This window comes from Mus caroli, chromosome 8 (genome assembly GCF_900094665.2).
Source record: "Mus caroli chromosome 8, CAROLI_EIJ_v1.1, whole genome shotgun sequence".
Taxonomy (NCBI): Eukaryota; Metazoa; Chordata; class Mammalia; order Rodentia; family Muridae; genus Mus; species Mus caroli.
Genome location: NC_034577.1, coordinates 49529551 through 49554794, shown reverse-complemented (window position 1 = coordinate 49554794; position 25244 = coordinate 49529551). Strand labels below are relative to the sequence as shown.

Here is a 25244-nt window from a genome sequence, read left to right as displayed (position 1 = left end):
TTTTTTTTTTTTAAATGACAGTCAAATTGAGAAAGAGAGGAGATAGAGAAGGTGGGAGATTTCAGGTGGTAACACAGATAGCTACAGAAAAGAGGTCGGGGTAGACAGAGGGAGAGATCAATGCATCACACTCCAAAAAATAACAAGAGAAAATAAATTCAGCAGTTTTCCCCTTATTACACAAGCATGTGCCATCTCTGAATGCAGAACTCATGTCCAGGTACCAGTACTGTAATGGAGCATAGGATACAGCACAGAGAAAGCCCTTGATAAATATTTGAAGAATGTGATTCACAGCATAGTATCCTATTATTAGTTAACTAATCAAGAGATCAAGATTAGGAAAATAGTTAACACTGAGTATTTCAGAAACAAGGAAGTAAATACCTCCCTGAGTTCTAATCACATTTTATTCTGTTTATAAATGTGACTTCTAAATTCTGACACATTTTTATATTCTCAATGTTTAAGTGATATGCTGAAACTTTATTAACCCAGAAGTTTTAAAAATGAATCAAATGATATGTTATACAAATAAGGCCAGTTTTGCATAGTATATTAATATAGTAACAAATCAACCCTCTTTTCAAAGTTCAGAGAAATGGGAAGCTGGTATTGGTTTCTAGGGTCAGATCCAACTTTGACAAAGTCAACAATATTCTTAGTTCAGAGTCAAATAAATTTCCAAACTCAGTTCAAGAGAAAAGGAAAACCTTTAGTTAAAATCTTTACAATAAAATAATTATGATTATAAATCTCTTCAGTTAAATATGCATACATTACATGGTATTTGTAAAAGGATGGAAATGGATAGTTTCCAGAGCAATCTAATGCACAAACACTCCATTTACAGAGCATATGTCAGTTTAACATTCTCTAACAGTTGTGTTAGACAGTGGCTGTTTTGTGCAAACATGATGAGCAAATTAAGAAAGTTCTGTAAAATTAGTTAGTTTTGAGATTTCTAAACTAGAAAACAGTGAAACAAAAAAGGTGGGTTCAGTCAAGCTGGATTTTACACACAGGCTGGACTGGAGTGACCAGTGCTGATGCAACCCCGCTGCCACTAAGTCTGTCCCTGGGTAGCCTCAGTCTGGAGTAAAAAGTTGAAGTTCAAACACTTGTGCTTTTTTATGCAGCCACATGGCCAATAAGGTAGATGTTGTCATAAAGGTGTCCTACAAAATCTTCACTAATGTTCTGAGCAGCACGGCGCGTATTTCGAATAAACTCTCTTTTTGACATTTTATTCTTCACATGAGGACTAGTGAGGTCAATGGAAAGTAGAATCAAAGAGTAGCACAGTACATAGACAGCATCTGGAAGGAAAAGGAAACACACCATTAGCTAGCTCAAGTATCCACAGGGCTTATGGAGACAAAAGTTCAGAATCTCAATAGATCACACAGGGTGGCCAATCCACCCTGTGGGCCTAGGCTTTGCTTCCAGGTTACTCTTTCAGCTTCTGTCCTGGGAAACTGTGAGATTGCACAACCTGAGTCAACATCATCCACTCTGACCTTCAAGGCGATGGGCACACTCTCCAGTTCAGAGGACCTTCAGGATGCTTTAGGAGTTTTATAGTGAAAACACATTCCGAATTTAATATTTCAGAACTTGCTTTTCTCCTGAGACACATCCAACTATGATTAAATAAGTTCCACCAGGATCTTATGATCCTGCCCGATAAAAAAAAAGGTCAGGATATTTATGTTTAAAGAATGCTTTTTACAAAAACCCAATTTAATTTGAAAGCATATTTAACGATATGAAATGTATTACCATGGTACTAAAAATCGAATGTAAAGAATTTTTAAGATCATTAAATCCCTATTCTCATTGGAGAGATATGCCTTTAAAGTGGGTGCAATCTGCACTTTTAACGCCAAAAATTAATCTTTAGGGAAAACATTGTGCTGACTGAGCTAGTACATGCAACAAAGTAGTTTTCTTTTTTCATATAGTCACAGGGCAATACTTGATGCTTATATCACAGCAGTAGCAACTATCATGATATTTGCTATGCTATTTACATTTTAGGATCCTGCAGTCTTAAAGACAGCTAAGTATTGTATCTTATGAACATGTTCAGCAAATATCACATAACAGGTAAATGTTTTGTCATCTTTGACTAATGCACAATTCTTAATACAAAGATACAAGTAAATTTGTAAAATGAACATACACGTATGAAAGTTGAGAGAGCACAGCATACATAAGTATATACATGGTGAAAACTAATTGTATTAAAAATAAATTTTAGTAGAAATATATTTTCATCTATATGCAGCTTATTAAAAGCTTCAACATAACCTTTACAGTCATTGGCAAAAATAACAAGAATAACTAAAGAGTTAATCAACTTTCTTCATAAAGCTATGCATTTCATGTGCAAAGGGTAAGTACATGTCCTCCTGAGTGTTCTATCCACACAGTGCAGCAGGTAAGCAAGTGTTTAGCATGTGTAGATTTATGCACACACACATGCACACGCACACGCACACGCACACTGAGCTATCCTTACCAGGACTAAGGCCAAGCTCTCGCATGAGGTCAGGATTGCAAGCACAGAACCTATGTGAGAACTTTGTTATAAGAGTTTCAAGGTACTCCCCACGTTCTTCAGGGGCATGAATATGACGAAAAAATTCTCTCAGTGCATTTGGCAAGAACTGATTCCTAAAATTATGCAAGGTTACAAGGTCATCCAAGACATCTCTCCTAAAGAAAGAGAAAAAAAATCATAATATCATTTTGTATAAAAGTACTTGATTATTGATTAAGATATCAGTATATTTTATCCTTACCCTTTAAAACAATTAAGTATGATTATTTACAAAGTTAAGCTACTTTGAACTTCTCAAATAGGCTAAAATAAAGCACATAAAGTAAAATACAGAATTCTACGAAGAACATAAGATTTCAAGTATTGCAAATGTTGCTCAGCTGGTGTGGTGAGACTCATGAAACTGAGGCAGGAGGATCATAAGTTCAAAGCTAGTCAAATCTACACACAGACAAACAACCTCCTTGCTATTTCTTTCCAAGTGCCCTCTGATCTATGTCCAAAGAGCTCTAGAGTTGATGTCTTTTAAATAGTAATGAGTCTTCCTCTATTGTACTAAAGCACACATTCAGAGCTAAGAGCTAGCCATGTATTCACATAGAGTACACACTGTCTTGCAGTCTGCTCTTCCTTCCTGATGGTTTATTGTAAACAGTTTGTGTTTAGAAATAGATTCACATCATTTTTTAATGGTTACTCACCATCCAAACATATGGGCATAGTAATTCTATGTATATATATATATATATATATATATATATATATATATATATATATATATATTTGTATAAATATTATATAACATGTAAACATATGTATGTTATATATTTTAACCTATTGCATGTAATGTGCAGTGTGACTCTTTGTAACAACATTCTTCAACTGTTACTGAACTAAAACTTGATTACAGGATCACAGTCTTCATTTTGATCAATTACTTATGGCAAGGCTAGGCAAATATAGCCAGTGGGCAAACTTTGACCTACTGCTTGTATTTGTAAATAGATTTAATGGAACAGGACCATACTGCTTTGTTTATAGTTGGCCTGAGTCTGCTTACACAACACAAATGGCAGAGTTATAAGCAAAGGCAACAGAGATCATGAGGTCAGCAAAACTAAATATTTACAGAAAGATCTACAAAGAAGTACTAATCTCTAGGTCCTTAGCATTTAAATACAAAGTAGTTAAGGACAACACCTTCCTTTGGAGACTTCTTTCATGACCAGCATGCTGATGTAGATGCTCCTCTGAGTATTCTTATGTGTGCATTTAACTAGAATGTAAGGGCACAGGTGACTATCTCTCTGATGAAAATGTTATCTCATCCATCAACTCTACCTGAATGATTGCATATTAAACGTCACGGTTTTAAGACTTAAAAAAGGTGTAAGGATGTTTTTTGTCTGCATGCCTGTCTGGGCACTGTGTGCATACAATACCCACTGAGGACAGAGAGGATGAATGATCTGGCACTGGAGTTGTGAGCCACCATGTAGATGCTAGGAACTATACCCAGATCCTCTCTCTAAAGAGCAACAAGTTGTCTTAACTGAGCCATCTCTCCGGGTTCACTTTTGCAGAATTTTCAGGCTGCATAGAATCACTCTCTGCAACATTATGTGACTATTTGTATATCCTTATAGTCCTTAGGTTTTGAATATTACAATTTGTCTTTACAATAGAATTTTTAAATGGGCAGTTTTGGGATTTAGAACTTCTGGTTACCTAAACACTTAGCTCATGACTAACTATTAAGAAAAAGTCAGGGCTGCAACTTCTACCAGGATGTCTGCTTTTAATTTGCTATCCCAGGGATGTTGGGGCTATCTATCATAGTGTCTCTCTCTCTCCCCAGTTCTGGCTGGCAACAGATTTGGGAACCTCTGCCTCAGCTTCTGTGTGCTGTCAGAACAGCTGTGTCAGGCCATACATGGCCATTTCTTACTTTTATAATGGCAACCTTTTAGAAACATGTTAACAAAAAAGTCAAACCAACTGTAAGATATAATAATCTTTCTTTTATTTTTACTCAATTTTGCAACTAGATTATTCTATGTACTATAGCTTTTAAAATAAAGTTAACATATCACTTAACTCATTTCTGATAAAAATTTAATTTTGCTTTACCTTTCATCAAGATAGATTCTCAGCTTTTTCCAATTTAGTGTTCTGGTACAGAAGATAAATTTTGCTATTTCCTTTGGCGAATCATCTAGGATACCCTTGGACATAAAGTAGCTCACTCCCTAAGACAGAAAGACAAGGCTACATAAGCACATTTAGCCATGATTTATAATTTTAGTAATTAGGCAATTGCAGAACCACAGCTGGGGGTTCTTTCCAGCATTACTGTAGTGTTTATAGCTTTAACATGCAAAATACTAGCTTAAGTCTGATCTAAAACTAGGATGTAGTTGGTAATTTACATGCAATGAAAAGGAGGAAATTCAAAGTTAAAATTCATGAAGACATACTATTTTCAGGCTCGTGACAGGATAAATTAAGTATACAGAAATAGGGACTAATTTGGGAGGCGATGTGGTCAAGCCATGAGATATACTATAAAAGTGAGCTTTGTAACAATTACTTCCTTTTCCTAAGAGAAAGTAATTTTAAAGTTCACATATGTACACTGTGGTATATATTTTAAGGAAATAGTTTTTTGAGAGAGAGAGAAAAAAAAAAACAATTGGATTCTCCAAATGAAACACTAACAACTTTGTACTGGAAACAAAGATATTATTTCAGTTCCAGGACAGAAGGCAAACTCCAGGTTGGCTCAACATTGTCTTTAAACATCACTACATTTTGCAAGCATCTGGCTAAAATCCCACTGCGACAAAGCATGTAAGCTGTATTTGGCTGGTTTATCTTTGAATTTCCTTTTCTCTGCATGCAGAGTTGTCCAGAAAAGCATTACCCTTACATCTGTATCTACTTTGACTTAAGTCAACAACAACAAAACAGCAAGAGCAACAAAAAAATCCAACCGCTGAAAGCAATGTTCCCTCACATTCAAATAAATGACAGGTGCATTTGAATGTGCAGTTATTGAAATAAAAGGCAAGTGTGTTTATTTCAACTTGTAGTTCCAGATACATGCATTCCCATGAATGCGTATGTCTGGATACTAACATAATGTGTGCAGCTAACTGGCAGAGAATATAACATATGATGTACATGCAACATACTGCTTTCGCACATAAATTCCTTCAGCATTTCTTCACTTTACAAACACGTTGTACTCAGAAATACTGTACACATTAGAATCTTAAAAGTTAAGGATTTTTATGAAAGACTCTCAAAGATAAAAAAATTTCCTCATTAAAATTTTGTATTAAAAAGTTTAAAAAGCAATTTGGTACTAAGAGGGAATGCTTTTTGAAAGGTTATAATTATCTGCAAATTGCAATTTGAAGATAAGAATTTTTATATTAAGCTGATTTTATGAGCCATCAGAATGTTAACAGCAACATTATCAACTTTCATGTAAGATGCAAGACTATAAAAGCAATGCTCAGGCATCAACTAGAAGAGCAGACTATGACAGCATGAAGCTTTCCTGTCCGATCAAGCTGTATCCCACTGACTCCTAGAAACAAAGGCTACATGTGGTATTGTGATCAAGATAGAAAGCCTTTTGTGGGAGGGAGGCTCTCTTGGAAGTGAGTGAGGGGCAGGGACTACACAAATGTTAATGTTTGTTCCATCCTTTCCACTGTTTGTCTGAATGACTGAGAGTTGACTGTATGCTTACTCCTCTGCCTAGCAAAATGTGAGTCATGTCTGTTTCCCAAATGGCTATATGGAACAATGGCAAAATCCTTTAGAATTATTTCCAGTGGTTAATTTTAACTGAAGTGATTCAAAGACAAGGGGATGTTTATTATGCATTATAGTACTTTATTTATAATACTTTATTCAGACACCAATTACCAGATGAAAGATATAAAATTCTTCTAGTCTCCCTGTTAAAACTACACAAAAATAAATTTATAATTCTCTAGATACATGATGGTGCCATTTCAACATTATTTGATGTTATTTACTTGCACAGGAACCTTAATATGTGGCTCATTAAGTATCATAAAATATATTTAATAATAATACACTGTTGGTCATTTCCTTTTTATGGAACATATGTTTGGAAAGCTAACATATTTAATCTAACTTAAGTTCTCTAAAATAATTGAATGTGAAGAAGTGAGCATACATACAATTCAGAAAACTGGGAAAATGACCTGAAATAAGCCAACTTTATTGATTTTTCAAGGAAAAAAGGTACATGCCAGTTTCAAGGCTAGGATTTCTCTGAGCAGGCAGGTTAGCCTTGTAAGCATAGGAGGAGTAGCCAGCAAGCACAAGTATCAGTTCAAATTAGCATCACAGAAGAAAGCTCAGTTGCTCAAACTCTGTCATCTGCTTGATTCATTCTTCTTTTTTTGCTTTTCCAAAATAAACTTAAGTTTCAAATTTACTACTATTTAACTCCATTGCTTATTTAAATTTAATTCCTAGTTTGAATACTATTCTGTTCAACTTTTAGAATGACTTCAGCTGTTATGATCAGGGTAGTTGCTAGTCCTTACGTGTAGAGAATTCTAAAACATGTATGTCAGGTAATCAAACAAACCACAATGGTTATGGTCTTGTGAGAAGGCTCCAAGCCATAAAGATACGCTTAGCAGTTAAATGACTGGTCAAAGTAGGTGGCCCTTAGAAGTATTTCTAAAGGAAAGTTACTGTGAAGGTAAATATAATTGGTATAGAAAACCAGCATTATGCCCAATATTTACTCATAATGTTCATATTAATATCAATTTTTTTGTTTACTGTTTGGTTGTTTTTTGTTTTTCAAGACAGGCTTTCTCTCCATGTGTAGCCCTGGCTGTCCTGGAACTCACTTTGTAGACCAGGCTGACCTTGAACTCAGAAATTTGCCTGCCTCTGCCTTCAAAGTGCTGAGATTAAAGTTGTGTGCACCACTACCCAGCTTAAAAGTCTACTGCTTTCTATTTGCTTCAAAAAAAATATTCTTGCCAGGATTTACTCTTAAAGGAGGCCTGAAGGCTACTGATGGGCTCAGGCACCATGACTCACTGGAGTCATCTAATCAACTCCAAAGAATTAGAGGCCTTTAAGAAACTATCCATTTAAGCTTCATAGTTACATATAGTATCGGATACCCAGAGACTGCTTTATAAAACAGACACACGTGCATGTTTACATATCTCTCTATACATCTGACCTTGAAGCTTTACATAGGTACAGTATTGAGTAAAAGACAATGAGTAGTGTAAGACAAGTATGTTAGCCAAAGAAAATTTAAGGTTATTTGTGGTGATGACATAGGTATATAAATAACTAGAATATATCCATAAGACAAATTAATGATACAAGATGGTTGAAGAAAGCTTAAATGAACATGTAAAATAAGCATTTTTAACAGTCCGGTGCCAGAAACAATTACTAAGAGCTAGGACACTTGGATAAGATTTGAGGGAGTGAAAGGTCTCAATAGCTTTGATGAAAAACACACTGAAGAAAGCAGTTTTACTTTTCTGTATCATGAGAGCAAAGGTAATTCGAGAAACAAAGTTGGGCTCTTTTCAGGAAAGTAAGTCTAGGACTGAATTTTATGGCAAGATCTGTATGTTCTAGCCACATATAAGCAAAAACCTCTGAAGGCTACATAACAAAGTGAAGCAATGCTCTACAGTGTGACTTTGACAATGTAACAATTCTCTTAGTGTGGATCTGCTTTCTGGCCTGTTATTTAGTTAACCTTGGTACAGAAACACTTCCTAAAACTCCCCAAGTTTTAAGTTAATCACCATTTCGAATAGAGTAAAATCACACGTTTCTAAGCCCCTCCTCAGCTGCTCTGTGTCCCAGTTGTATATGACACAAGTCCCATGTTGGTTGCCCTGGTGTCACAGTACTTGTGATCAATGGACCATTAAAAATGCTCTGAAACACATGAACAGTAATGCTAGCAAAGGGACCCCACAATGTGACTCCTTTCAAAGAAAAGGTGGAAATGACATAAATCATATAGAGAACACATTCATATGCTTTCTATTACTGTATATTGTTGTATGCTTTCTATTTACTAATTCTTGTATTTTATTATTCTTCATGATGAGTTAAGTTTTATAGTTACATATGCATAGAAAAAACAAAATATATATAGTTTCAGGACTATCTACACACAAGAAGCTTTTGGGAATCTTGGAATATGTAGCCTGTTGAGACCATGAAGAAAAATAATGGGCTCTAAATTAAGTAAATGGCTATGGCAGTTATCCAGGTTTGAGCATGTACAAAACAGCAAAGTAGAAAATAATAGAGTCTAAAACATAATTTAAAACTCTATATGTCACATGAATGAAGTTAAGAGGTGAATATACTTGATAAATGTTAAGCATCAGTCTACAAGGCAATGAAGTGAAAGATAACCAATTTTCTGGTTTGATAAAGAGGAAAATGACTTCAAAATCAACATAACAAAACAAGAGATGGGCCATAGATGTGACTAGTTGGTCTCAAAAGTGCTTGTCTAGCATACATGAGATTCCATCCCCAGTACCAGATAAAAAACAACAACAACAACAAACCAAGAGTGTCAGTACACATTTGTAATCCTGGAATTCAGGAAGTGGAAACAGAATGAGTCCAAGGAGTTTGGGGCCAACATGGAATGGGGTATGTGAGACCCTGCCTCAAGACAAACAAGCAGTTGAGGGTGTTAAGGCCCAGGGAGAGCTCAGTGCTCGGTACTTGTTCACTGTGTGCAGAGCCCTGGGTTTCACTCCAAATAAGAGAGGAAAAAAGGGAGGGCATGGGCATAGGAGATGTATACACACACACTCACACTCACACACACACAAACCCTATCTTTCTGCTCTTTCTAGTTAATCTATTATTACTTCAGTTAACACTGTGTGTGTGTGTGTGTGTGTGTAAAACAATAATGAAAAATACAGTGCCCAGAATATGAGAGAGAGTATGGGGGTAATGATGTACTGATGAAATTATATCTTAATAAAAATCCAGAATAAAAGTATAGGGCTGGAAAGATAGCTCAGCCTTTAGGAAGCTGCTCTTCCAGAGGGCCAGGGACAGTTCCCAAGGATCATAGGATTGCTTATAACACACTCTAACTTCAGAAACAGGGGATCTGGCGCCCTCTTCTGGCAAGTCTGGGCTCCAGTCACATGTGTGTGTAAACATAATAAAGGTGGGGAGGGGAGGAGGAAGGGGGAAATACCAATACACATAAACAAACAAACAAAATAAATACAAATAAAAAGGAGACCCACAGTTGGGAGGAGTAGAGGTGTATGCGGTGACATTAGAGGAGGAATATGGGGTAGGAATGATAAATATGCGTAGTATGCACATATAACACTCTCTAAGAATTACAAAAAGATGTTTTTTTTTTTTTTTGGTTTTGTTTTGTTTGCTTTTTAGTATGGAATAGAGTTTATCAGAGGCATGGGGAGGAGAGTTGAAGAGGGAGTAGAGACAGAAAAAGGTAGAGAGAGAGAGGGGTGGGGGAGTAGAGGCCATGAACAAGTGGAGCAGGGGAGGGGAGTGGGGAGAGAAGGAACAGAGAGGGAAGAGAGTAAGAGGGCAAGAGAAGAATCACAAAAATATTATGCTAAAACTTAAACCAGTTTCCAGTAGGAGTTAAAACAAAATGAGTGGCTATTACAGACTTTGAACAAGAAATCTTACAGGTAAGTAGGATGACAGAAGAATGTCTTGGAATCTAAGAGACTGGGGTATAATAATAATAATAATAATAATAATAATAATAATAATATAATAATAAAAAGGATGTGTACAGGTCCATGTCAGCCCAGTATACAAGTATATCCCATTACCCCATTACCAAGGAGGCTGAGACAGGAGGGTTGAGGCTAGCATTGGATAAGCATTGAGTTTTTGGCTAGCTAAGACTACTATTAAATCCCAGTTTAAAGAAAAATTAACACCTCACATACAAACACCAAACGACCAAATGAAAGCAAATTGAAAAACAAAACCTTGAATGACAGAGAGAAGTTACAAGAAGTGGCATCATCACTAATTCAACAAAAGGGGTCAGCTGCTTCTGTCCATTGATTGGGTGCAAATACCTGCATCTGACTCTTTCAGCTGCTTGTTGGGTCTTTCGGAGGGCAGTCATGATAGATCCCTTTTTGTGAGCACTCCATAGCCTCAGTAAGGAGAAGGGTGATACTGTAGGAGGACCAGAAGTCTTAATTAATCTGGACCCTCAAGATCTTTCAAACACTGGACTACCAACCAGGCAGCATACACCAGCTGATATGAGGACCCCAACATACACACAGTAGAGGCTTTCCAGATCTGTGTTCATTCAGAGAGGATGCACCTAACCCTCAAGAGACTGGAGGCCCCAGGGAGTTTAGAGGTCAGGTGGGGTGGGGGGGTGCGGGCATCCATGTGGAGACAGGGTGTGGTGGGGAGGAGGTGTGGGATGTGGAATGGAATATGGAGTGTAAAAAATGAATTACAAATAAAATTAAAAAAAAAAAAGAAGCGATACCAAATCACGCTCTATGCTCTGACTACAGTGCTGTCACCTAATGATGTGAAAACAAGCTATTTACTTAAAACTTTCTGAGCCTCTTTCCTAAACAGTAAACGCCTTAGGAGAGCTTTTTTATGGTAGCATTACAGTGACCAAGGAAAACACAGCAGGTCTCCTTTTAGATGGTTCCAGGAGATCACGGGAAAACAGGGCAGCAAATTGGGAAAAATGAAAGTAGTGACTTTCCAGAAGTCTCTCCATGGACTTAGTCAAGTTCAAATTGACTACATAAGAAGTGAGCTCAAGGTGGGGAAACTGAGGAAGGCACACTCACCTGGAAATATTAGTACATGGTGGAGAGGATGGAAAAATTATTAAGAGAAAGAAGAAAAAGGTCTATCTTTAGAGATAATTTTGAACTATGTATGCCAAAAAATAAAAGAAACTTGACAGAGAAAGGAAACCTGGAGCAAAGCAGATGAATGAGAGAAGGTAAAGACCAAAGACCAGCCAGGGCGCACAGTGCTGTGCAGCATGGGACAGGGCATGGTATTAAGAATGCAAAACCAAAGCCCATGTTGGTTGATTGCTTTTACAGTAATTTCGAAGGTTTTCATAAGTCTACTACTTAAATTTTAGCAAAAAAAATTATAACACAAAATAATTCAATCTAGATTTCTAATTTTTCTTTCCTGAGGACTGACACATAAGTTTTCACATATCTGAACCATAATGAAACAGGAAATTCGAGTATGCTGCGCCATGTAGAGTAGAGTACATTAAGAGGTATAGCCCACTTCAGAAGTCCCCCTTCCTGGAGTGTGCACTGTAGAGCAGCTACAGACAGTCTGCACAGGAAGACTCAGGCAGAGAACAAGCACAGCACAAAGGGAATCTGCTCTGCTTGCTCCCAGTTTCTTTCCTATAGCACTGCAGGATGCTAAGGTAAGCATGAAATCTTACCTTCCTTACCTAGTCAAGGATAAAAAAGAAAATAAAAACAGCAAAGCTTGAATAATTTTTTAAATGTATATGAGTACTCTGTAGCTGTCTTCAGACATACCAGAAGGAGTATCAGATCCCATTACAGATGGTTGTGTGCCACCATGTGGTTGCTGGGAGTTGAACTCAGAACCTCTCGAAGAGCAGTCAGTGCTCTTAACTATTGAGCCATCTCTCCAGCCCAAAGCTTGAGTAATTAACAATGACTTATCTGGGGATATCTATCTGGGAATGAAAAAAAGCGCCCACCTTTTCATTTATGGTGAAATAAATGCACAAGATTTACTAATGAGAAATTTCAGTAAGTTTTTAACCTTGTTATTTCATCTTGTTATATACACTAAGTTTTGTAATATTTTCTTTCTTCTGTAAGTGTGCAAAGCCCTGTCACATGCTTAGAGACCTTCAGAATATAATTCAGAAGTAATGTGTGTTTTTAAGGACAACCTGAATGGGCCATCTCAAAATTCACTGCTTTAGCATATTTCCCAAGAGGGAATGATTCTGAGAAGATGACCTTTGTACAGACAAAACTACATCTGTCTATGTTACTGAAAATCTTGTCCTCACAAATAGTGACTAGACATAGGAACTCTTTGAAGTCTCTGTTGGTTATCTGTTTTAAGGAGTTGCCATCTTTCCTCTCAGGGAAACACCCATAAGGAGGTCAATGACTGCAAACCTGTATACTGTATGGCACTAATAGGAAAGGGTACACCAGGAATGCAAATGTCACCCGTTCTCCTAAGAGCAAAGGACATGCATTATCCACATTATGGTGAAGTGCCACTTGTGGGCAGTGTAGATGTCCTATGACTAATTCCCTCAAAGCAAATCTTATCATCCTAAAAGCACATTTCATCCACAGGGTAGGAAAATTAGATTATTCAGGCTGGAGTGTGGGATTCAGGAAGAAATCACTTTACTTATGGGTACTGTTTAAACTGAGGACTTTTGTTTCTATGGACTTTTGGTACATAAAAATAAAAGATGTGGAGAAATGGCTGAATACTGGCAATATGTACCTGAAATTCCTTGTGGCTAGAATGTGTCAATAGGAAGTCTCAGATAAAAGATAGACAGGTAAATAAGAATCCAAATGGAAATGAAAAACCTTTTTCAAAGAAACTTAAGAGATATGGAGGGTATCTACCAAAAACATACAAAAACATACAAAACAGATTTGTATGTTTTTTTTTCCAAAAAAGAGATAGCAATGACATTAGACAAATAACTTGAACCTTTTTAAGTTTTAAATAACTGAAAGCCCTGTTAATTAATTTAAATACCTTGAAACAGAAAATGAGCCACACCTGTGAGTTCCTAATGGCTCTTCACAGAGCCTCACCTTGTCACTAAGGTGCATCACTAAGACTGCACATACATAATGGCCCTTCTCAATCACAAGGTATGACACTTCATCACTGAAGTGGCTTAGCTGAGAAGAAGCCCTTGAAGCCCCTTCTACCTCAGCAGGCTCCAGGCTGGCAAAGAAGCTTTATTAGCTACAATGTGCTTAATGATAATCCAAACTAAGGAGACAGCGGTTTTTACACATGATTTGGAATTCTTGCTTAATAAAATGTCATATACAATTACTATCCTTGAAAACAAAATTATACTTTTTCATAATCCCTAGACACATGGATATCTGAGGTATATTTAGGAGCTTTGAAACCTTTTTAAAAATAATTATCAAATTTTTAAAAAGTATTAAGAGTACAGAAGTAGAGGAATGCATTCATGAAAACAGCATGCTACTGTGTATACCTGCCAGATAATATGCTAAAGTCAAAAGAGCTCACCAAAGCTTGGGGATCCTGGTCTGGCTGATGCACGCGACATAAAGAACCTCTACTCAAGCTACAAAGAGTTATTTACTAGAATCTAAAAGTTTAAGGGGAACATCAAGGCCTAAAGCAGAATCTGGCTCTTCAAATTCTCAGTTACCGGAGCTGTACCTGGAGAACACATATCTAGACAAATCTATGGAGCAGTTAGAAACACTGAATACTTAACTTGCCTTACTTTATTTAACCAACATAATACCACTAGTATTTGAACTACTTATTCCATGGAGGCACAAACAACACAGAGGTTATTTACTCCATATCAAAATGACATAACTCATGAGGTCAAGATGCTTATAAGACCCTCCCTGAGGACATGTGGAAATGCCTCAGATTTACTTCTTAGAGGATAGAGGATTGTTCCAAATCACCACCAGCAGTAGTCATTGTACACTAATGACTGGCCTAGAATGGTTCAGCCTTACAATCTTGATTTTAAAGAAAGTATCCCCAAAAATTTTATGATGAAAGAAGTCTTGTCTGTTGCAGCCAGAAGTTGGAAACAACCCAGATGTCCCACAACAGAAGAATGGATACAGAAAATGTGGTTCATTTACACAATGGAATAGTACTCGGCTATTAAGAACAAGGACATCCTGAGTTTTGCAGGCAAATGGATGGAAATTATCATCCTGAGTGAGGTAACTCAGACCCAGAAAGACAGGCATGGTATATACTCAGTAATAACTAGATATTAGCTTTTTTAAAAAGTACAGAATACCCAGGATACAATCCACAGAACTAAAAAAGGTTAACAAGTCATAGGGGCCAAATAAGGATGCCTCAATCCCACTTGGGAGGAGGAAGAAAGCAATCACAGGAGGGGGAAGGGAGGAAGGAACCTGGGTGGGAAAGGGGACAGGGAGGGGAAGAGGGGAAGAGGGGAAGATGATCAGGTATTGGGTGGGGGAACAGTACTGAAGCCCTGAGGGCCAGCAGAAAGAATGGAAACAGGCAACCTAGGGAGGTAGGCAGTGCAGGGACCGTCCAGAATGTACCAGAGACCTGGGAGGTAAGAGACTCTACAGGACTCAAACAGGGACCTTAGATGGAATGCCCTATAGTTGAGAGAGGTAACTTATAGAGCCCACCTCCAGCAAAAAGACAGGGCATCAAATGAGGGATGGGGTTGCCATCCCAGAATCAAAAACTCTGACCCATAATTTTTCCCATCTGAAAGAACTGCGGGGTCAAAAATGAAGAAGAGCCCGAGGAAAAGGATGTCCAGCGACAGGCCCAAAGTGGGATCCAGCTCAAGGGGAGGCCCCAAGGACTGGCACTATTACTGAGGCTATGGTGTGCTCACCAAAAGGGGCCTATTATGACTGCCCTGTTCTCTGAAGACCCAACAAGCAGCTGAAAGAGTCAGATGCAGATATTTGTACCCAACCAATGGAGAGAAGCTGCTGTCCCCTATGGTTGAATTAGGGAAAAGCTGGAAGAAGCTGAGGAGGAGGGCGACCCTTCAGGAGAACCAGTGGTTTCAACTAACCTGGACTCCAGAGATCTCTCAGACACTGGGCCACCAACCAGACAGCATACACCAGCTGAAATGAGGCCCCCAACACATATATAGTAGAGGACTTCTGGGTCTGGACTCAGTCAGAGAAGATACACCTAACCCTCAAGAGGCTGGAGGCCCCAGCGAGTGGGAAGGTCTGCTGGTATGAGGGCTGGAGACATCCTCGTGGAGAGGGTGGGGAGGAGGTATAGGATGAAGAACAGTCACAGGGTGGGCTAGGATGGGGATAATGTCTGGAATGTAAAATTAAAAAAGAAATCTAATGGATAAGTTCACACTCTGGTCAATTTGTTGAAAAATAAAATAATGTTATAGTTAGGTTTTTCCATACTTGTAAAGCCATGACTAAGCTTATAGAAACCTTACACTTGAATACTGAAGCTGAGGGAAAACTGTCATTTACATTTCTAATTTAGCAGCCATGTTGGGAACATCAACACATAAATTAAAGAAGAGAGGCAACTATCTTACGTATTAAATCTAGAAAGTGATATCAAGGATTTGAAACTATTCGTGTATCAAGTTAGAGGAAACCTAGTCAGAGAAAGTATGCTAAAAGAAATTATGGAAAATACATTTTTCTTTAAAATGAACTTAAGATAACCAATATAATAAGATTTCTAAGTATATTAACTAAATTGGTAATAAAAGCACAATTTAAATGAAGAAAAAGACCCCCTCACATAATACTGCCTACCAACACACTGCCCATTAATTTCACTTAATTTTTATTTCTTATGATGATTTCACAATGGACAGCAAATCAGCATTTAACATAGATACTAAAGGAGACAGCGGAAAGCACATCAGGGGCTCTGACAACACGAGCCAACTGTGGGAAATCCATTTCTCTGAAAAACGTTTCCTTTGACTCCACAACCTGCATGTAACGTACTGCAATAACTCTAGGAGACAGGACAGAAAGGGAAGACCTGATAGATAATAAAGTTGATTTCACAGGCAGGATAAAGTTGTTTTCTTAACTATAAAATTATCTATAAACTAGACTAGATGTAATACATACATGCATACTACATAAACACACATTCATATATACATACAGTATTCTCATCACAAAGGCAGATCCCCCCACCCCCATTCCCCATACTTAGGTTTACAAAAAAGTTACAAAGACTTCAGTATAATTCTGCTGATGTTGTAGTTTACAGGACTAAATTACATAAACACTTCTGGGTCAATAGAAAAAGGAATAGAAAGGATTGCATGGTTGGTTTAGGCCTGTAACTCAGATATTCTCTTAAGTAAGATGCTAGAAGCAGAAAAGAGGGACTCACTCAGCCTTTGGGTAAGCACTCCTAATAGTGACTACTTGCAAGGGTTTGATTCTCTCTCCTTCAGTTATGATATCTGCTGGGTTGGAGGCCTTATACCCCAAGGAGGGACACTGGTACCAGAAGCATAGCAACTGGAATAGATAGAACACTACAAATTTATCTTCATATTTGATGTGAGAGTTTAATTGGTGTAAAAGCAGCTAGTTGATAATTAGATAAATTTCCAACTCAAATACAGCTTACCTAGTTTTTCGTCGCCAAGTTAATACTTTTAGTCTGTTAATTGGTTATAATATGTCAAGTCATGCAAGATATACTGGGGCAATGGTGGCCAGTCAATCTTTGGTTTACTTTGGGGCTATGCCTCAAGAGAGAGCCCATGCCCTACACTGCCTGGATGGTCAGCAACTGGAAACTAGGTAGTACAGAGACCTAGGATAGAACCAAACACAACTGGCAAACCAACAAACAATTCCTAATGAACTATTGCTATATTAATTATACTAATAGACTGGTATCTTGTACAGTTGTCACCAGAGAGGCTTCCTGCAGCAGCAGATGGGAGTGGGTGCACACACCCATAGCCAGACTTTATGCAGTCTAAATTGGAGGTCTTCATCAGGTCCCTCCCCTCAAAGTTTGGAGAACCTCCTGGAAGAGCTGGAGAAAAGACTAGAGGTCAAGGGGAATGAAGGACACCAGAGAATCAACTAAGCAGGGCTCACATAGACTTACAGAGACTGAAGCAGCAAGCATGGAACCTGCATCAATCTCTGCCAGGCTGATAGATAGCTTGATATTTTTGCTGGGCTCCTAACTGTGGAAGTGGGTGTGACTCTGACTTTTTTGCGTACTCTTGAGACTCTATTCCTTCTGTTGGGTTGCCTTGTCCAGCCTTGCTGTGAGGGCTTTTTGCCTTGTCTTGTTGTATCTTGTTTTGTCCTATTTGGCTGCTATTTCTTGGAGGCCTGCTCTTTTCTGAAGAAGAAATGGAGGGGGAGTAGATCTGGAGGAAAGGAGAGGGAAGGGTTGAGATGGGAGGAGTAGAGGTGGGGAAATGGTTTGGGATGTACTATATGAGAGGATAATCCATTTTCAAGGAAGGAAGGAAAAAAGGGAGGAAGAAAGGAGGGAGGGAGGGAGGCAAAGAGATATGGCAGCTCTTCCAGTCAAAGTCTACAGACTATCAAAGATGAAATCACTGCATCACTGAGACATCTTCCTCAAACACTTTAAGTCACTGTCAGCTTAGCTGGTCCATGAAGCCAAAGCATTCTGCTTGATAAATACTGCAGGTATCAGTTCATAAAATGGGGCGCCGGCTGAGAAGCACATCGGCAGCTACTTACTGACCCAATCATTTCAAGATAAGCTTCTGCTTATATCCTAGCCAAGAATCAGAAATTCAACTTTCTCTATCTATAGGCTGTAAAAGATTGCTCAAGGTATATACATCTTCCTGTCAATAGGGCTTATTCTCAATTACTTACAACATATAGTTATTACTGAGACTGTTTTCTATTAAAAAAATAAGTAAGTAAAAATTTCTAGCTCTGTAAACCTAGAATTAATCTCAAAATGTAGAGCATTTTCCAGAATACCTATATGGCCTGCAAGTCTTCACTGGAAATACAGGAGACATTCAGATTTTATACAGCTCATACAGAGAATAAGATAGCAAAGATTTTATTACAAATAGTCAATAATACAAAATTACTTTTCAGGGGCATTTGTATCACTCTATAGCAATATTGAATAATGCTTTAGAGGTTTATTTTCTAAAGTAACACTTTCCTTAACAAATTAAGTAATAACTAAAACACAAAATATGAAAATTATTTCAGTCTGTCAAGACACAACAAAACTGTTATTTTTAAATAGTAAGAACTATCAGACAATGGAAAGGAAAACAAGAAAATGTAGGTATAGAGATTCCATTATAGAGATGGTAGGTTAACTTTAAAAACAATTATAAACCAACAGAGCTTTATCAGATAGCTGCAGATATATGACATCTCAGCCATTCTTAAATTTGTAAGTGTATCTCTAAGTGTGTTTCTTGGAATGTTCCTTAACAATGTCTCACACTACGTGTACTTGTTGAATCTTCCCTATATGCATCATGCATTATAGGCTTTACAAGCTGTAGTGTAAGCAAGCCGGCTAACTAGAAATCTATCCTACTCAAAATTACTATGACTTGGGAATTCCTTCCTTACCGTGTAACTGAGAATGGTCTTTATGTTCTGACAAAACCAATTGGGGTTATCTATCCTTAGGAGTAAAAGTTGAGATATTTAAACTACCGTCCCTATGCTATGAAGTAGATAATAACCATTTTCAGGCTATACATAGAAAACTTAGTCAAATCTCTAACAGTAAGGTGAGTGCCTTATTAAAATTGCTCCTAAAAAGGAAGACGTTATATATTTCCTGGTTAAACAGAAAAAAAAATGTTGTTTTAACAATAAACTGTGTATCTACTTAATTCATTTCCATGTAAAATAGGTCAAACAAAATACTTTCCGCAATTGTTTTTTATCCAAGTAAAAAATCATAATATGCATATTAGTAAAATGCATAAGGGTGTATGTAATTAGTTATTTCTGTATGAATATAGAAGAAATTTGCTTACCTCGCTAATGCATACTTTTATATTGTAAAGATTATTTAAAACATACTTAGAGAGTTGAAAACAAGTCTATATTCACTATGCTTACTATCAGTTTTTAAGACTCTAGATTTAAAAATAGCTATGTCCAGAAAATGTTCTAAACAAGATGGATGAAAAGTACAATTTATCACGACACTCCTAGCAGAATAGAATTGACACACTGAACTTGTACATGCAGGGAGAAGTACAACTTAGTGTAAACAGAGAGTACTCCGCACATTCCTTTACTAGAATGTGGTCACTGCCACACAGCACACAAGCTCATGCACAAGATCAAGACATTACATACAGCTGGGATCACAACGTCATGCAGATAACAACAGCGTGCTAGATAATCGTACCAAATTGTGCAGATGTTCTCCCCCACCCCATGAGCCACTGCCAGCAGCTGCTATGGAGTTTGGTTACCCATATCCATGACATGACGGTGTCCTTTGGAGAATCTTGTTCCCTGTGGCTGTAAGTATTCTTATTTTTATATTTTAATGATGTTTGCTACGAAAAAATCTTACGTACAAAATCATGGAAAAATACACGTTTTATATTCAACAAATATTTGTAACTTATCTCAAGTAGCTGCAATAAACACCACTTATATATGAACATATCATCAACAATAATTGACTGCTTACTTAGATAAACCCCAGAAAATTATGTCTGATGACAGTGCTCTAGTGAGTGGGGGAAAAAGAAATCTCCAAAAAGTCCTTTGACTCTAGCATTCCATTCCCATGATCTGGCTATACTCATATTGCCAAGTTCTCCATGAGAATATCTTTCTGATAACTTTCTTTTATGTGACTTTGATTCACTTTGTAAGCAATAAGCAAACTGAATTTGTATTTGTAATGAAAAGTAGGATAAAGTCCTTAAAATTATTTCCCTCATTTTTCTGAATACATTAAATGGATATCGGTATTTAAATACCTTTTTGGGGTGGCCTATTTGTACTATAAGTATATTTTAGTAAATATGAAATTTTTTTTTGCTTTAGGTAATATCTACTAAAGTACTGATATTCACAATAACATAAAATTAGAGTTTGGAACCACAGACACGTGGAGTGGCTCAGCTCTGTGCGTCTGGGCAGCACCTTTCTGAACAGTAAATTTATTTACTCAGGAACACTCTAAGCTATTCTAAGCTACTCTAAATCAGGCTTGTGCATGAAGAAAAGAAATACAGCCAACTCTCAATAACAATGAAAGGCAGGATGAAAAAGGAAACTGAGGATCTAAAACTCTTATCTTGATAACTTGAATTCCCTTGCTGAGCAAATATTTGAACTAAAAATTTAAAATTCTAATTACATTACAAACAAACTTGAGTACTAACTTTTTTCTGTCTTCCCTCAAAACATTCTAGGAGTTACTAACAAAAGCTCTATGATATAATGTATCCAGCTGCAAACATAGAAACATACTTTTGTGTCTAATTTTTCCAATTTAAACATTTAAAGCTATCTAGCCCATATCCTAATGTATGAGGTCAGAAGTTTTTTTCTTTCTTTTCATAAAAAGCATGACTTTATAATTTGTTTTTAGAACTACAAGACACTTAGGAAGAAACAACTACTTACCAGAGTTAGTACCAGCAATGATATCTCACTTTTCTGACTTTGTACAACTCGGTACTTAACAAGTTATACTTTGCTTACAATGGAACATTTGCAAGACATGCGAATTGAAGATGGTACTCTGATTTAACATCCATATAATTTATGACAGAAGCCAGTGAGACTTCACAAACTGGCATAATAAGGTGAGGGCTTACAAAAACTGTCTCTCCTCATTTACATATCCAGGAACAAAACACTACACTAGTTGTCCTCAGTTCTTCTCCAGCAATCTCCACGCAATTGCTAAGCAGACCAAAGCAAAACATTTGACAGCTCAGTATATGACTGTTTTAATGAGCAATCAGTAAGGTCTAATTATAATTAAAATAAGAAAGGCTATGAAACTGATCCAGTCTATGAATAACTATAGTGAAATTTCTGTACATTTGACACAGTGCATGACATGCTTATGGTATCTGTTTATACAGAAGATACTGTGAAAAGCAACTATAGTCTACTACTGAATTGAAAAATTATAATAAAGAAATAACCAATAGATTCAAATATATGGTAATTCCTTACTGTTCACCATAGTCTAAGAAGTAGATTTTTATATTATAATGGCTTCAAATATATATTGAATGCTAGCTTTTAATAAATCATCCCATTTTCATTAAGAATACTGTGGGTTGTTTTATTTTTCTTTCTTTTTTTTTTTTTTTTTTTTTTTTTTTTGGCATGGTGGCACACTATCTATAGTCTCAGCATTTCAGAAACTAAAGCAGGAAGTTTAAGGTCAGCCTGAAACATTACAGTAAATTCAAGACAAGCCTGGTCTTTAAAAGACACTGTCTCAAAAATCCCAAAATAACAAGAACAACTAGAAAAGGCATTAGAGTTTCATCTGTTTTAAATCATTTGTAAGAAAAAAAGAAAAGATAATTGTTATCTGAATGTGAATACTATAGTAGGTTTTATAATGAACCATTTGTTATATTTGTAATGATTAAATGATAAAGTATATGTTTAAAAATGGTATTTAGCTTTATAATTGTGCAAGAAAAATTTGACAAGGAAAGTATTCGTAGTAAGTGAAAATCAATTTATTTAAAGATGTATTCTCACTGCATTACTTCATTCATAGCTATAAGAACAATAGATTAGATTTAAGCTTAAAATTTAAAAGCCGGTAGAAACTCTTTCCTACTTATAACAAAATTAAGATAATTTTAGAACTTGGCTGCATAGTTCAATTATTTTTTCCCTTTTAAAGAGATTTATCGATCTATTTATTTATTTAGTATGTATTTTACATATATGAAATGTATATGAATACTCTATCTGCATGTATGCCTGCATGACAGAGGAGGGCATCAGACAAAAAGTGTATCGGATCCCATTACAGATGGTTGTGAACCACCCTGTGGTTGCTGGAAATTAAACTCAGGACCTTTAGAAGTACAGCCAGTGCTCTTAATAACTGAACTATCTTTCCAGCTCCCGACTTAAATAATTATTAGTAACTTTTTAACAGATGGTAATTATTTAAAAATAACTATTAAGTTAAAGTAGTTCTAGTTAATGTTTCCACAGAAAACAATGCATGAGAAGCAGTAACTCTCAAGTAATATCATTTCCATTGAGATCTGAAGGCAAGTCCAGTAGCTGTGGAAGCATTTGTAAAACTCTTTTTTTCCAAGATACATTAAAATAAGATTAGAAAAAAGTCGAAGGAAAAGTTTTCTTTACATTTTTATCACTTTTAAATATTATAAAACAATTAAACAACATAACCAAGAAGAGGTTTTAGGAAACATGAAATTATATTTTTAATATCAAATTATTATTATATTAATATACATGTATGTGTTTGTGCCACAATACAAGTAGTGTGTAAGTTAGAAGGCAATTTCGTAGTCTGTTTTCTCCTTTCACCTTTATATGGTTTCTGAGGATTGAATTCAGGCTGCAGACTTGAATAGCAAGCTCCTTTCCTACTGAGCCATCTTGCCAGGTAAAGTTATTACCAGTCAGCATTTTGATACAGGACACTAAGATGATGTTTTCTGGGATTATCTCTAATACAAGTACCTCACTACCTGATAGAGTACATGGGAAGATAATGCTGCAGATATAAGTTGATGAACATATTACATGAGTGCTCTCATTAACAAAAGTTTATACTCCCTGATAATATGTATCAGACCGGCAAAGTAAAGTATATGCCTCAAGAATACTGCCATACAGGGTTAGCAGATAGACAGGTTAGAATATAACCAGGGAAGGCAGACAAAAGAGACTATGCCATCTAACAGTAACCAGAGGCTTGGTCTTTCAGAGATTGGAAAGGCATGTTCAGTTACTTTGAATTTCCCCTAAAGGTTACACTATTAGAAGGCAGCAGCAGGATCATACGCGTGCACCTGAGGCAGATAGATAACCCTGTTCTCCACTTACCTCCTCTGGGTTGGCATTAAAGGTGAGGCTTCCCTCATCTAGCTGCATATACAATTTTCTAAAAGAAAATCCTAAAGGTGGGTTCTTATTGTATATAGAGCAGTGACCCCATGTGGATTTACACAACCTGTAAACATAAAAGAAAATATGACAAAAGTTACTATATTCCCTAAGAGAGGGCATACATTCACACAATAAAATTCTGAAATGACACAAAATTACTATCTAAGACTGGAATCATGTGAAGGAAATTTTGAATGCTTTCATATAAAGGAAACAAGAGTCTTAGTGACCTTGCTTTCTTCAAAAACATGGAATTGCTCTTGGAATATGCTTTGGGCTCCTCCCAAGGATAGCAGATAGAAGTGAATTTACATCAGATTATTCATTATAGCTACTATTGTTATTTATTTAGATGCCTATGTGGAAAAAACATGTTTTTCCACATAAGGCTTGTCCTTGTGACTCAATCCCTCACTCATATGGTTATTCTTAGTACTTAGAGTATAAACTGTCTGACACTGAATAAAACTGATTGTTCCTTAAGACTTAAGGGTTTAACCTTCATGTTTAACCTTCACCCTCCCAGGTCCCACTGCCTCTAGAACAGTAAACAAACTTTTATTTTAAAAAGTCTGGTTTCATAGAATATAATAGAATGGATACAATTAGCATTTTTGGTAGCCCTTAAGAATTTCACTCACAGAGATTAATCTTATTCCTGAATACTATCTGAAGTTAAGCACAAGCAATCAAGAATAAGATCAATGATAGATGACAATCACTTAAGAGATTACTAAATTACAGTCACTATGTTCAGGGTTTTAAATGCACTGGCTTGTTCAATCCTGTCAACAGTTCTCTGACGTCGGTGGACCACACAAGAAACTGTGACAAGCAAGATCACAAACACTCCTCCATTGCTGTACACAAACTTGTACAATCACTCTGGAAATCAATTTGACGGTTTCTCAGAGAGTTGGGAATAGTTCTACCTCAAGACCCACTCTTGGGCATATATACAAAAAATGTCCCACCATACCCAAGGACACTTTCTCTCCTATGTTCATAACAGCTTTATTCGTAATAGCCAGAAACTGGAAACAACCCAGATGCCCCTCAGTAACAACAAAAAATTATGGTTCTAAATTTATTTATTTAATGGTTATTAATTAATTTATTCACTATTTATCTGGATCACAGAGCCCCCCCCCCCTCCATGTCCCCTTCCCCTTCTCCTTTGAGACAGGGGAGGGCATCCTTTGTACTAACTTCTCCAGGCACATCAAGTCACTACAGGACTGGGCACATTCTAGAAAGAAAATATGGTTCATTTATACAATATAACACTACTCAGCTATTAAAAACAAAAACATCATGAATTCTGTGGGCAAATGGATGGAACTTGAGAATATCATCCTGAGTGAGGTAACCCATTCCCAAAAGGATATGTATGTACTCACTGATATGTGAATATTAGCCATAAAGTACAGGATACCCATGCTAAATTTCCCACATAGCTAAAGAAGCCAAATAACAAGGAGAACCCAAGGGAGGATGCTTGAATCTCACTCAGAAGGGGAAATAGTCAGTGGAGGAAGGGAACTGGGTGAGAGAGGGGATAGGGAGGGGAATAAAGGTGTATGGGGGAGGTGGATCAGGAGTATGGAGACCAGGTAGAGAGGGCCTTGTGAGTGAACGGAAATCAGTGGCAGCCGAAGGTGGGTAAGAATCTCTAGGACATGCCAGAGACCTGG

General features: G+C 36.8%; 1 protein-coding gene across 2 annotated transcripts in view; it reads right to left on the bottom strand.

Moving 5' to 3' along the window:
- Window positions 1-390: 390 nt before the first annotated feature.
- Window positions 391-25244, bottom strand: part of Fbxo8 (F-box protein 8) — a 41552-nt gene continuing 16698 nt past the window's right edge. Inside the window, exons 3-6 of one of the 2 annotated variants that reach the window (XM_021169668.2) lie at window positions 23488-23614; window positions 4697-4815; window positions 2525-2721; window positions 391-1319 (exon numbers count right to left, since the gene is read on the bottom strand). In XM_021169668.2, the coding sequence (XP_021025327.1) occupies window positions 1132-1319; window positions 2525-2721; window positions 4697-4815; window positions 23488-23614 (631 nt within the window). In that variant the 3' untranslated portion in view covers window positions 391-1131. Of the gene's footprint in view, window positions 1320-2524; window positions 2722-4696; window positions 4816-19813; window positions 19901-23487; window positions 23615-25244 lie in introns of those variants that run through there. The other variant, XM_029480342.1, reaches the window with a different exon arrangement.